The sequence below is a fragment of the Propithecus coquereli genome, unplaced genomic scaffold (assembly GCF_000956105.1).
Source record: "Propithecus coquereli isolate 6110/MARCELLA unplaced genomic scaffold, Pcoq_1.0 Scaffold285, whole genome shotgun sequence".
NCBI lineage: Eukaryota > Metazoa > Chordata > Mammalia > Primates > Indriidae > Propithecus > Propithecus coquereli.
In genome coordinates, this window is record NW_012148452.1 from 1,665,126 (window position 1) to 1,678,577 (window position 13,452).

General features: G+C 36.0%; 1 protein-coding gene across 1 annotated transcript in view; it reads right to left on the reverse strand.

Annotated features, from left to right (window-relative positions):
* The window catches only part of CLTC (clathrin, heavy chain (Hc)), a 64,509-nt gene that overhangs the window by 29,784 nt on the left and 21,273 nt on the right, over nt 1-13,452 (reverse strand). The window contains exons 3-9 of the mRNA XM_012648427.1: nt 11,860-12,128; nt 11,151-11,312; nt 8,343-8,456; nt 6,469-6,642; nt 4,323-4,520; nt 2,944-3,144; nt 402-554 (exon numbers count right to left, since the gene is read on the reverse strand). Of these exons, the coding sequence (XP_012503881.1) occupies nt 402-554; nt 2,944-3,144; nt 4,323-4,520; nt 6,469-6,642; nt 8,343-8,456; nt 11,151-11,312; nt 11,860-12,128 (1,271 nt within the window). The remainder of the gene's footprint in view (nt 1-401; nt 555-2,943; nt 3,145-4,322; nt 4,521-6,468; nt 6,643-8,342; nt 8,457-11,150; nt 11,313-11,859; nt 12,129-13,452) is intronic.

Sequence of the window (13,452 nt, forward strand, 5' to 3'; positions counted from 1 at the left end):
AGACTTAAACCCTGTTGCAAAGTTTCATTTTCTACAGCATTTGAAGACTTTTTCCACAGTGAAATCTTGCAAATATATTAGCCCTTGGTATGACATATTTGAACAATAGCTGTATATTTTTATAATTGGCTTATTTATTTTTAATGAATGAGCATTTCAGAAAGTTTGTTCTAACATGCGAAATATGCCCCTGCTATCTTAAATTCTGATAAGCCATTAAGAATAATTATCTCCATTTTTTAATAGTGTGAATCAATATATGAGAGCCAAGAGAATTTTTATACTTTTCCAAGTAAATCAAAATTTAAGGAAATTCACTAGTAAAGTAACAAGAGTATAGGCTAATTTCTCTCTCAATGTTTTAATAAATTTATGTTGAGAATTTGCTTCACTGAACTCACTTTTTTAGCATATAAAACAATCTTCTGGACTTGACCTGTTTCTGCAAAGCACTGAATGACTTTATTGGGGACATTAGCCCTTAGGTACACACTAAGTGCCAATGTAGGGTCCACAGATTTCACAAGGTCACCCAGTTCTTCGGAACATTCCAGCTGTACAAAGGAAAAAGAGATTGTTTAGTGATCCATGAGCTGTTTTATAAATGAGCATTTGATACTACTTCCACTGTAAATAATAACTAGTATGAGAGGCACTTAGTTACTCAATTTCTCAGAATATATTATCCAGGAGTTGTGGTTTGTAAAGACTCTTGATCTTGTACTCACAGCAATATCTCAGTAGAATTCTCCACACATCCTACTTAAACAAAGATAAAAAGCCCACCAAGACTCCTTATAGCTATTACCAACTACCTTATTAGGAATGTAAGTACTTTATTTAAAGCAGAATCTTGTACTTCTAACTTCTAAGAATATTCAGCTATCAGATCCAATTTTTAAAAATAATGTAATTTTTAATATAATGTTATAAAATGAAATTTGATATTGAGGGAGCCAGATAACGCTTACCATAAGGACCATTACTAAAATTGGGGTGTAACCCATACGTCTGAAGGATTTAAATTCCACTGTCTTCTTGACTTTTAGATTCAAGGTAGTAAGGCAGGACACTCTAATTTCACAAGGTCAAACAGACAAAAATTTTAGAATTTTTAGGTAGTATATAAGCAAATACCCTTTTCTGTATTATTCAACCTGTCTTACTCAGTCAGCTGCCCAATCTGGAAATCAGCTTTCTAAGAGTTCTGCTATATATATTAGAGTTGATTTTCTACTTTAACGGTTACTTCGGCTCTTATAACTGATATTCAGGGCTGAAAAGTAAAAAGTGGCTAGGTGTGGTGGCTCACATCTATAATCTCAGTGCTTTGGGAGGCTGAGGCGGGAGGATAGCTCAAGGCCAGGAATTCAAGATCTGCCTGGGCAACATAGTGAGACTCCATCTCCAAAATAAAAAAATGTAGTCAGGTGTGGTGGTGGCACATGCCTATAGTCCTAGCTCCCGGGGAGGCTGAGGTAGAAAGATCACTTGAGCCCAGGAGTTCAAAGCTACAGTGAGCTATGATCACTCCAGCCTGGGTGACAGAGACTCTGTCTCTAAAAAAAAAAATCAAATAAAAATTAAAAGAAAGTAAAAAGTTCTATCAGTGTCTATACATTTTAACTGAACACGCTAACTAATTAAGAGTTGAGCAGTGTCTCTTTAACCACAAGTGGATCCCAAATGACTATTCACAAAAAAGGGTAATGATACCCAAAAAGCTTTCACCTTGGTATACAGGTCAACTCAATTACCTTGGCTATTCTCACCCTCCCTTATCTTAAACAATTAAGACAGTCTGAAAATACTTGCTAGCATGGCTAAAGTACTATCCTCCAGTATTCTATAAGACTGCCAAGAAGCTGGTTCAAGAAACAAGGACTTAGAATTAGTAATGTAAAAATAGTACTAACACATACTATTGCTGAAAAGTGTAATAATATTAAAAGTTATTCATTATTCAGAGTGCTTTAAACAGTACTACCTCAGTTCTTGAGAATGGCATAAGACACGGAAATTCAATACTATGATTTTGTGGAGAAAGGCTTTTTTATGGTGGTATGAAGAAAGTAACAGTAATAGACTGCTTTAAGTTGTTTGCTGCCTTACAAATAAACAACGTCTATTGTTTATCTGTTTCTGAGTCACTATTCCATACAAGAAATAATGTGATCTAGAAAACATAGCACCAATTACGTGCTCTGTGTAGAGAAATTATTGAATAAGTGAATATAAAAGACATAGAGAAGTCCTACAGCAAAGGAAGCCAGTTAACATTAAGAAAAGGTTCATATTTAAATACATTTCAAAAAGCCAAGTTAAATATTTTCCCATGTAACACTAAATAAAATTCTTTGAAATCACTTTGGAAAACAATATTTCACTAATTAGACATCCCTGTCTTAACATATCTACAATCCAACATTTTACATAATGTTTTCCTTGCACACCTAAACAAGCTTACCAGCAGCAAATACTACAATTTTCATGGTATCTTGGTAGTTATAAAAGAAAAGATGATACTTGTAGGGCTGGAACTACTGTGCATCTCAAGTGTGGAATGTGGTAGGTAAGAGTATATTCCTATGTCCAAATGAGCATCACATACACTGACAAATATGATTATATACTGAGGTAAGCATCTCACACTAAGATTTTCCTAAAGCAAAGGATAGCAATTAGTTTCCAATTTTAAACACCAAGAATCCAGGATAACATTTAAAAAACCTAAACAAAAGAAATATATCCCACCCTAAAATCCATAAAAATATTTTCAAAAGGAAATAAGTGTATGCATCATATGCAATATATGGTTTTTTTTTTGTTTCTATAAGCAATAAATAATGAGGGAGACATTAGGATGCAGCCTAAACAATCTAACTTGCTAACATGGTATTTAATTCAATCAAAGCAAGATCATGTCAGTACAAATTAATGTACCTTATCTTCTTTTAACCATTTCTCCAAAAGCTGTTTTCGCCCCTGCTGAAGTACAGGCCTACACAGCTCTAGGGATTCATATTTGTTCAGCTGACCCTGGTCCAAAAGGATTCCAAAGTACTGAAGTAGAGGAGAAGTTTGACCTGGCTGGGCTGGGACACTCTGGAACCGACGGATGGTGTCTGGAGTACGAAGAATTCCCTTTAAGAAAGAAAAAAGTTAAAGACTATTCATTGGTGATCCCAACATCACACTAATAACCCTATAGGTCCCTTAGGTCAATCTTGAAGGCATGAGTCCATCTATTAACACCAAATTTCAAATCTTTACCATCTGTAGTAAAGATTCAACCATGGCCTATCATACTTCTAGTTTAATGTTATCAGATTATTCATAATCAAAAATATATCAAACTTAATTACAATGTCAATGTATAAGAATAAATATAACCATAAAATAATTATAGCCAGTTATTATCCCAAGTTCACATTAAATTTTATGATCAATACTGGTCAGGAATGCAAAGTGTTAATTCAGTCCAACACAAACCAACATCAAAAGTGATGGGAATAGGCCGGGCATGGTGGCTCATACCTGTAATCCTAGCACTCTGGAAGGCCAAGGCGGGAGGATCGCTCAAGGTCAGGAGTTCAAGAGCAGCCTGAGCAAGAGCGAGACCCCATCTCTACTAAAAATAGAAAGAAATTAGCTGGACAACTAAAAATATATAGAAAAAATGAGCTGGGCATGGTGACGCATGCCTGTAGTCCCAGCTACTCGGGAGGCTGAGGTAGAATGATTGCTTGAGCCCTGGAGTTTGAGGTTGCTGTGAGCTAGCCTGACGCCATGGCACTCTAGCCCAGGCAACAGAGCAAGACTCTGTCTAAAAAAAAAAAAAAAAAAAAAGTGATGGGAATAAATTCAGCCTCATTTCTGATGCTCTACTTTCCATAAACTAGACAGAATTTGTTTATTTCCAACTTTTGGAAATAAAATCACTAGCTATTTATGAGGTAAGTATTACACCTAAGTAACATTACTTCTATGTAAATCATAGCTTGCTACAACTACATATCCTTCTAACATTCTGAGTTTTAAACAGCTAACCAAATCTAGAGCACAGAAAATTACCCAAATCGAGAAGCACTGACAAGTAACTGTCCATTCCAGCCTAGGCGACAGAGCAAGACCCTATCCCTAAAAAAAAATTAAAAGATAATAAAAATAAAAAAGACTAGCAATTGTCACGTAATAATAAAGGAAAATGTAACCTAAAACCAGTTTTCCTATGGAAAGCTTATTTCCCTTCCAGAAGTATTATAAACAGAGAATATTAACATTAATCCAACCATGACAACTTCGTTTCCATAACTCTTTACCTTTGGCGCGTTAGCAGCCACCTTTGCTGCCTCTGAGTAATTTCCTTGGGCAAAAAGAGCATTAAATTTCCGGGCAAAAAGTTCTTCGGCGCCAGCTAAGTTGTTTCGTACAGCCATTCTCAGAGCCAAATCAGGGTTTTGTAGGACATTGGTGATATAAGGAATTATGTTTTCTTCTTCCACACACACTGACAGAACCTGCAATTTAAACATTAAAGGATGTCTGCAATGTATTCATTTGAATATAAATGATATCAAATCTGTTTAGAGCAGGTTACCACTGAGTAACAAAGGTAATAAAATTGTGGAATCATGACAGCTGCTTTCTTGCTGCCATGAAAGAATGAAAGAAAGGAAAAAAAGCCAAGGAGAGAGAAGATTAACAAAGTTCAAAAACAAGTGCCATAGGGTACTAACTAAGCCATTTTGGCGTTCCTAAATTATGACCATTCTGTAATATAACTAACTTCTTATTTCATATTATCCAAACTAACTGCTTTGATATCATCCATTCATTCTTAACATAGTCAATATCAAAGATTAAGTCTCCCATTTAATTGAGCACTGGAAGACAATTTCTATATAGTTTAAAAATTCTTGGGGAATGCAATCTTGACCACCTACAGAAAACCACACTGAAGAAGCTATAAAATCTAAACGAAATCTAGGGCTCACCTGGAGGAAGTTTAAGGTTACTCCTTTTAATTTTGGGATTATTTTTTAACAAGATTTTTTCAGTAATTTTCTTAAACTACATTTTCATCCCTTGAGGCCAGACTGTATACTCAATGAGGAGGGGGACCCACTCAATCCTCAAGCATCTAACATAAAGTACACAGTAGGTGCTTAATAAATACAGCATCGGTAAAGAGGCGACTTCTAACTGCTTCTTAGGAAAAGTTACCTACTCTCAATTCTCCTTAAAACTCACTGCCACAGAATGCTGCCCTGCTTGCCCCAAGTAAGTACTGTCAATTGCCCTAGAGAAATGGAGCCCCTCCTTACCCATGCATTCCTCTCCTCATTGCAGAGCTAGTTACGAGCTACTTACATTATCCCTAACAACACTTCTCAAACTATTATAATTGGTTGTCTGTTTCTCAGTCACTATTTTTGGGCTTGTCTTTAACTGTATTAATGTGCCAGACACTGACTGGTGCTATACAATTAACCAAAGAATAGTGACTATGACAGCAATTAATCAGTGTAAGTGTTATGAGGAGGGCTACATAAGTTATAGGGGCATAAAGCAGGAGCACACAATCAGGTCTGGAGTTGAGGTGGGGGATGAATAGGAAGGGAAAGACTCACTTTCTCTAGAAGAATTGTCTCTTCATATATGTAACATTTTTCAAAAACTGAATAAAGGAGAAAAAAATCTACTTCCTTTGCTTAGTATCTGGGAAAAATACTAATGTGGAAGAAAACTAATAAAAGGCAAGACCAATAACAGTATGAAGCTTTTAAAATTTTAGCCATTTTTCAGAAAATTAAGATACTTCCTGGCTGGGCACGGTGGCTCATGCCTGTAATCCCAGCACTTTGGGAGGCTGAGGCGGGAGATTCGCTTGAGGCCAGGAGTTTGAGACCAGCCTGAGCAACACAGCGAGACCCCGTCTCTACAAAAAAATTAAAAAATAAAAATTAGCCTGGTATGGTGGCATGCACCAGGCAACCCACAATAGGTATTGTAACATACTACCTTCTAACATGAAACATTTTAGTAATACTTAGGAGTTAGGAAAAGGGATATAGGTTAAATTCTTTTCCCTATAGTTGAAAATCTGCCTTGGAGATAAAAGACAGAAAACCCCTAAAAAAGTATAGTTTGTCAAATGTGACCCTAAATGGCTTCTTTCCATGGAGAGTCACTTGTTTTGACAATAAAGATGCACATACATAATCCTAGATGGCTATATGCCAAACAGTTTCTCTCCCTGTGACATGATTAATGAGAGACTTTGTAGTCATAAAATTCTGTATTTTTAGGTATGTATTATTTTCTGATATCCAAAGTTACCAATTACTTTTTGACAAAGGGCTAATGGTAATGTGTTTCTTTATCATTTTTGGGTAATTTCTTTTAATGTACAGGATTGTTTCTGATGCAGATTATTTTACTGCTTAAGTTTCAACTTTTCCTTACTTGTCCCTTTCTGTTTACTCCAATTATTCCAGCTGTGGCTTCATGAGGTGCAGTAACAAAGATTGTCTCTCCACTAATTCTATTCATGTAGATGCAGGTACCAGTCTCAAGATCATAGAGGTGGATATAACCATATTTAGTTATCAAGAATACCACGTCATGCTTTTCACTGATCTGTAAAAAGAAAATCAACACTTTAGTAAAATCCACAAACAGAAAATAAAAGAACTTTAATTCCCATTTTAGAGATGCTGAAATTCTGCTACTTCTAAGAATGACACTAGAAGATCTAGCTAAGATCATTGATGAAGGTGGCTATGCTAAACAACATATTTTCAATATATATAAAAGAGCCTTATGTTGAAGATGCCATCCAGGACTTTCATAGCTACAGAGGAGAAGTCAATGCCTGGCTTCAAAGCTTCAAAGGACAAGCTGACTATCTTGTTAGGGGCTAATGCAGCTGGTGATTAAATCGAAGATGTTCGTTGTTCACTCCAAAAATCCTGAGGCCCTTAAGAATTATGCTAAGTCTACTCTGCCTGTGCTCTAAAAATGATACAACAAAGTCTGGATGACAGCACATCTGTTTATAGCATGGTTTGCTAAATATTTTAAGCCTACTGTTGAGACCTACTGCTCAGAAAAATGATTCCTTTCAAAATATTACTGCTCACTGATAATGCTCCTGGACATTCAAGAACTCTGATGCAGATGTACAAGGAGATTGATGTTGTTTTCATGCTTGCTAACACAATATCTATTAAAGCCTATGGATCAAGGAGTAGTTTTGACTTTTAGGTCTTATTATTTAAGAAATACATTTCCCAAGACTACAGCTACAATGGATAGTGATTCCTCTGATGGATCCGGGCAAAGTAAATTGAAAACCTTCTGTAAAGGATTTACCATTCTAGACATCATTAAGAACATTTCTGATTCACAGGAGGAAGTAAAAATATCAGCAGTAATAAGAGTTTGAAAGATTCCAGCCCTCATGGATGACTTTGAGGGTTCAAGAGTTCCGTGAAGGAAGTAACTGCATATGTGGTAGAATTAGAAGCGGAGCCTGAAGATGGAACTGAATTGCTGCAATCTCATGGTAAAGGAGTTGCTTCTTACGGATGAGCAAAGAAAGTGGTTTCTTGAAATGGAAACTACTCCTGGTAAAGACGCTGTGAACATTGTTGAAATGACAACAAAGGATTTAGATTACTATATAAACTTAGTTCATAAAGCAGTGGCATGGTTTGAGAGGACCGACTCCAGCTTTCAAAGAAGTTCTGTGGTGGGTAAAACACTATCAAATAGCAGTGCATGCTGTAGAGAAATCTTTCATAAAAGAAAAGGTCAACTGATACAGCAAACTTCATTGTTTTATTTTGAGAAATTGCCTCAACCACCCCAACCTTCAGGAACCACCACCCCATTCAGTCAGCAGCCATCAACACTGAGGCACGACCCTCCATCAGGAGCAAGATGATAACTCACTAAAGGCTCAGATGATCATTAGTTTTTTTTAGCAATAAAGCATTTTTTAATTAAGGTACATACCTTTTTTCTGACATACACTATTGTACACTTAATAGAGCACAGTTTAAACATAACTTTTAAATGCACTGGAAAACTAGAAAATTATTGTGACTTTCCTTATTGTGGTGGTCTGGAACCAAACCCACAATATCTCCAAGGTATGCATCAGAGTATGTAAAAGTCTGTGTGTTATTTTACAAAGTTTCACTAATAAATTTTTTTTTTAGAATGAAGAGCACTCTTTTAAGCATCCCTTAAATTATATTGTCTATGAATAGTGGCTGGATTAATTTCCTTTAAGAGGAGAGATTTTAAAAGTCCATTTATTTTGTTTGACATACCTGCATTGCAACGGGAAAGTCATTTTGTGCTTCTGGAGGAAAGAAAACATCCACGGCCTTCTTTGGAAAGGGCTGATTCCCTGTAGGTGGTGTGCCAACTTCAATGATATGTAACTATTCAAAAGAAAATAAAATTTATATAAACCTAGATCTTTTAGCAGTTAATCATAACAACTTTATTTGTAGCCCCTAAATGGAAATAATCCAAGTACAACCCAGTATCCTGTAATAGATGAATGTTAAACTGTGTTTAGTACATTCGTACCATGGAATACTTGGTAATAAAAGAGAACAAATATCTCATGAACATTTTGCTAAGTGAAAAAAAAGCCTCCAATCTCAAAAGGTCACATATTGTATGATTTCATTTACATAACATTCTTGAAGTAACAAAATTATAGAGATGGAGAATAAATTAGTGGTGGTCAGGGGCTAGGGATGGAGTGGGAATGGGTGTGACTATTTATAGGTGGGTGTGACTTAAGTCATGTGGGAAATCGTGGTGGTGATAATAAAATAGTTATATATCTTGAATCTACTTGTGACAAAAATGACACAGAACCACACAATTGTACTAATGTCAATTTCAAGGTTTTTGAACTATACTGTAGCTATGTATTAAATAAGATGGAGCTCCCTATGAAATGTATATTATTTAAATATATTTTTAAAAGTCAGTTGAATATCTGAAATAATCACACCTCAAAAAATCTATCTGAAATAAAGTGCACAGAATGGTAATATATTACCTACAATGGTACTTCCTCATGGCTTTCAATTATTATTTAGTATTTCCAAATAGAAATCTAACAAATTATTAAATTCTTCTCTGCCTACAAATCTACACAGAGGGAAGTATAAGCTTTGTTGTCTAATCACATACATCCCATAAACTACATAAGAACATTTCAGTTTAAAAAGTCTGATGCTAAGTCAGGCATGGTGACACACACTTTTTGTCCCAGCTACTCAGGAGGCTGAGGCAGGAGGATACCTTGAGCCCAGAAGTCCAACCTCGGCAACATAGCAAGACCCTGTCTCTTAAAAAAAAAAAAAATTCAGTTTCCAAGATAATACCATATGAAAATTATGGGGTCTCATCCTTCATTAGGATTGGCCACATTGAAAAAAGGAAACCTTCCTTTAAAAGTCATGGTAGACTATAAAAGATAGAGTACCATGTATTTAAATAGTCTCAAGAACTTACAAACAGGTTTTCAGATACTATATAAAAATGATATTGAAGCTTTCTTCCAGTAAGACTTTTGTTCAAAAGATGTCCTGGGGCCGGGCGCAGTGGCTCACGCCTGTAATGCTAGCACTCTGGGAGGCCGAGGCAGGCAGATTGTTTAGCTCAGTTCGAAACCAGCCTGAGCAAGAGCGAGACCCCGTCTCTACTAAAAATAGAAAGAAATTAATCGGACAACTAAAAAATATATAGAAAAAAAGAATTAGCCCAGCTACTCGGGAGGCTGAGGCAGGAGGATCGCTTGAACCCAAGAGTTTGAGGTTGCTGTGAGCTAGGATGACGCCACGGCACTCTAGCCTGGGCAACAGAGTGAGACTCAAAAAAAAAAAAAAAAAAAAAGATGTCCTGGCCTTATGTTTTAAGGATAATATCTAATTTTTATAACTTATGTGTTTGTTTAAATTCCATCAATTCAGATCTAAATATCAGTGCTTTCCGTCCTTATTATATTGAGAGGTTGGTAGCATTATTCCTCAGTTCAGGGATTCTTTCCCTGAAATGTTAGGCAGAATTGTACCTCTTTGCTCATTTTCCCTCTCTGTTGAGAGACAGTAGATGATCACATTTTAAGCAATTTCAATCTTAAGTTTTTAAAACTTCTTATGCCAAGGAAAAAGACAATGTTCTAACAAAGTTGAAGTTCAAGTTTTCCGGCCTACCCAAAATCTAAACCCTCTTCCTGATTGGGGAGCAGGAGGGAAAATACTCTTCACAAGTTTTGATGGCAGGTAGAGCTGGTCTTCCATTTAGGAGCATCAAACACCAAATATTTGTTTTACAAACCTCTCAGAACTAAGATGCGGATTGTGACTTTGCTTATACTGGACGTTGAACAGAGCTGGGGATACAAAGTTATTCAGACTTTAGAGATTCTACTCTGGCAGTGGAATAGAAGCAGAAGGGTCCTCAGAGTTCTGTGGCATGGTTGTTGGCTGGGACCCTGGTTGCTGCCCATTTTCCCTTATTTCTCATTTTCCAAGCTTGGTTATACAGCCTTCCTTGCAGTTGTAAACTATCCAGTATCCTTTCACTAAATCTTCTATGCTCTAATCAACCAGACGTTTCTGCTGTCTGCAACTAAGAACTGTAACATACAAAGTACTTCAATTTGTCCAGGTGATTCCAATGTGAAGCCAAAGTTGAGGATCTCTAACTTAGGGCAATGTGGTCTACATTCCATCTGTATCAAGCCGCCTTAGGTATTTACTATGCAGATTATGGGCACCACTTACTAAATCAGATTCTTTATATGCAAGGCACACAAGTGTGCATTTTAGCAACCCTAATGATTCTTACACATAGTAAAGTTGAAAAATACTAACTTAAGGTCTTTGGTAAAGGTAAACAAAATAAAGAATATCAACAGCTAACATAATAAATTTTGAAAGAACATTATTCATTTTAGACAAGTATTATTGGATATAGAATTTGAACAAAGTCACCACAAATGTGAATATTAAAAACAAATTAACCATAAAGGAAGAAGACTATTTTGAAATTAGATGACTAATTAGTAGCAAAAAGAGACAAGTTGTCACTAAAATGATTACCAAGCTTACCTTCCCTCCAGCTTGACCCCGGACTGCAAAACAAAATAATGTTGATTCTTCTGCATTTCCTTCCATTTTAAACTGTGCGAAGCTAGCTGCATGTCCTTCAATGGGCTGAGAGACTTTCCTATCTACAGAATATAGTTGCATAGCTCCCACCACACGATTTTGCTACAAAGGATCAAAGAGAATAATGCTTGGGACCCAATGAATAAACTCCCAGATTCTTCAACTAGTGCAATAATTAGAATGCTTTATCATCTTCAGCAGGATTTTTAATTCTTGTTATTTATTTAGTCTCTTAATGTACATTGGATACCTAATATTTAGCTCAAAACATTAAAGCTTAACAAGAATGTTTAAAATGGGCCTCATACACAGCTTAAAAGATATACAAGTGTTTATTCCACAGTAAAGTATATATACTCCATAATAAATCCCAAGTCATTCATATAGGAACTCAATTTCTACTCAATCTGCAAGAGGTAAAAACACTTGGTAAGAGCACTCTGAAATTATATGGCATTAAGCCAGGAATCTTTATTTCTTAAAAAAAAAAAAAAAAAAAAGGAAAGAAAGAAAAGGAAAGAAAAAAAGTCTTCCAAAGTAAGTCAAATTCAACAGGATTGAGTATCGAAGACCTAATTTCAAAATAAACTGCATTCTGGGCACAAGAATTCTCTAGACCTCTTCTTTACCAAAAACTAGAAAATGTTACCTGTGCAGATATGCCAGTCAGAAGTAACCACTTTTGCTTTGCATCTGTACGGTAATTGATGATCTGACACCCTGCAAGGCTAGAATGGCGATCAAACATTTTCACTGGCTGAGACTCTCCTTCCATACTCCAATGATAAACGGCATTATCCGTAACAAGAGCAACCGTATTCAAAGAGATCCATTTCCAAAAGGTGACATCATCAGTCATGGTATGGGCCTTCATTTTACTTTTCATTTCAATGTTAAATATCTGAAGAGTTTTCCCAGCTAAAAAAAAAATCAAGAATTATGAATCAGTAAAAAGGTAAAGTTTAGGATGAAGATCTAGCTAGACAAGCTTTGTAATATCCAAACAAAAATGGATCTATCATGAGACTAATAACTACAGAAGTCACATTAATACAACAGCAACCATCGAAGAGATAATAGCTGAGACTAAGCAATCTACATCTACATCTTAAGCAAAAACTATATCACCTCTAATAAACACATTTTCAACACATACTATGACTTCCACGGAATTCTAAATCCCAACTAAAAAAGCTGTAACCTTCATACTTATAATTAAGTATGTTTACACATGGACTAAGTTAGTTGAGTACACAGGACAAAGCAAATCTGATACAAACACATAGGGAAAATGTCTACTTTTTTAAAGGCAGTCATCTCATCCAACTAAATCTTATGGAAACTGCTTTTTAAAAAGAGGATCTACTTCAACTCTGCCTTGTTACCACTAGCAGGTAAGAGAAGTGCATGCTACATTTAATTGGTTTAAGATACAAAGGGAAGGTAGAAGTGCTAGAGGAAAGGAAAGGGAGACAAATGAAGAGGACAGTTTCAGATGCTGTTAATATACTGGAGATAAGAACAAAAGTTCAAGCTTCATCCAATTAAGAAAGCAGGCATTAGTAAAAGAAGGATGAAATTTGCCTTGAGTGTTAAGAGTCCATTGAGTCAGATGCAAGGGCTTGTACTTGTAATTTGAAATCCATCACAGTCCAAAAAGTGATTTGGTTTAAATTAACACAGGTCAAAGCCCATAGTTATGACTAGGCTATCAAGATTAGTCCTTAGAGACTAAGGAAAACTCCATTCCCGAGCCACAGAGAATCTGGCTCCTGAAGGACAAAAATTATAAGACTGGTGTGGAGGCACCCAGAAGGGAGGCAAAACATACAGCTCTATACTATGACCCTTCTTACCACATGTGCAAAAACTTCTTTCATAAAACAAATAACGTTATTCCCATCCAACACAGTATGTAAACCATAACCAGACTTCAAAAATTGTGAGAGTTATAGTCCTGTTTATAAAAAGAAGCCAAGGTTTTTAAAACTGGCTTCAGTGGGAAGCAGTACTTTGGAATGACTTACTTTCCTTTGCTGCCTTCCTCAACCCCCAGATTATGAGACTTTTATTCTTTTTTACATGAAGGGTGTTAGAGTATATGTAAGTGGGATGGCTTGGTGGGGGGAAAGGGATGACAGCGTAACTCCTTAGAGCAGACACATAGGCACAAATTTATGATGCTACCGTACAATGCTCGAAAATCTTTTCAATTTGTTCTTTTTATAGAACAGGACAATAA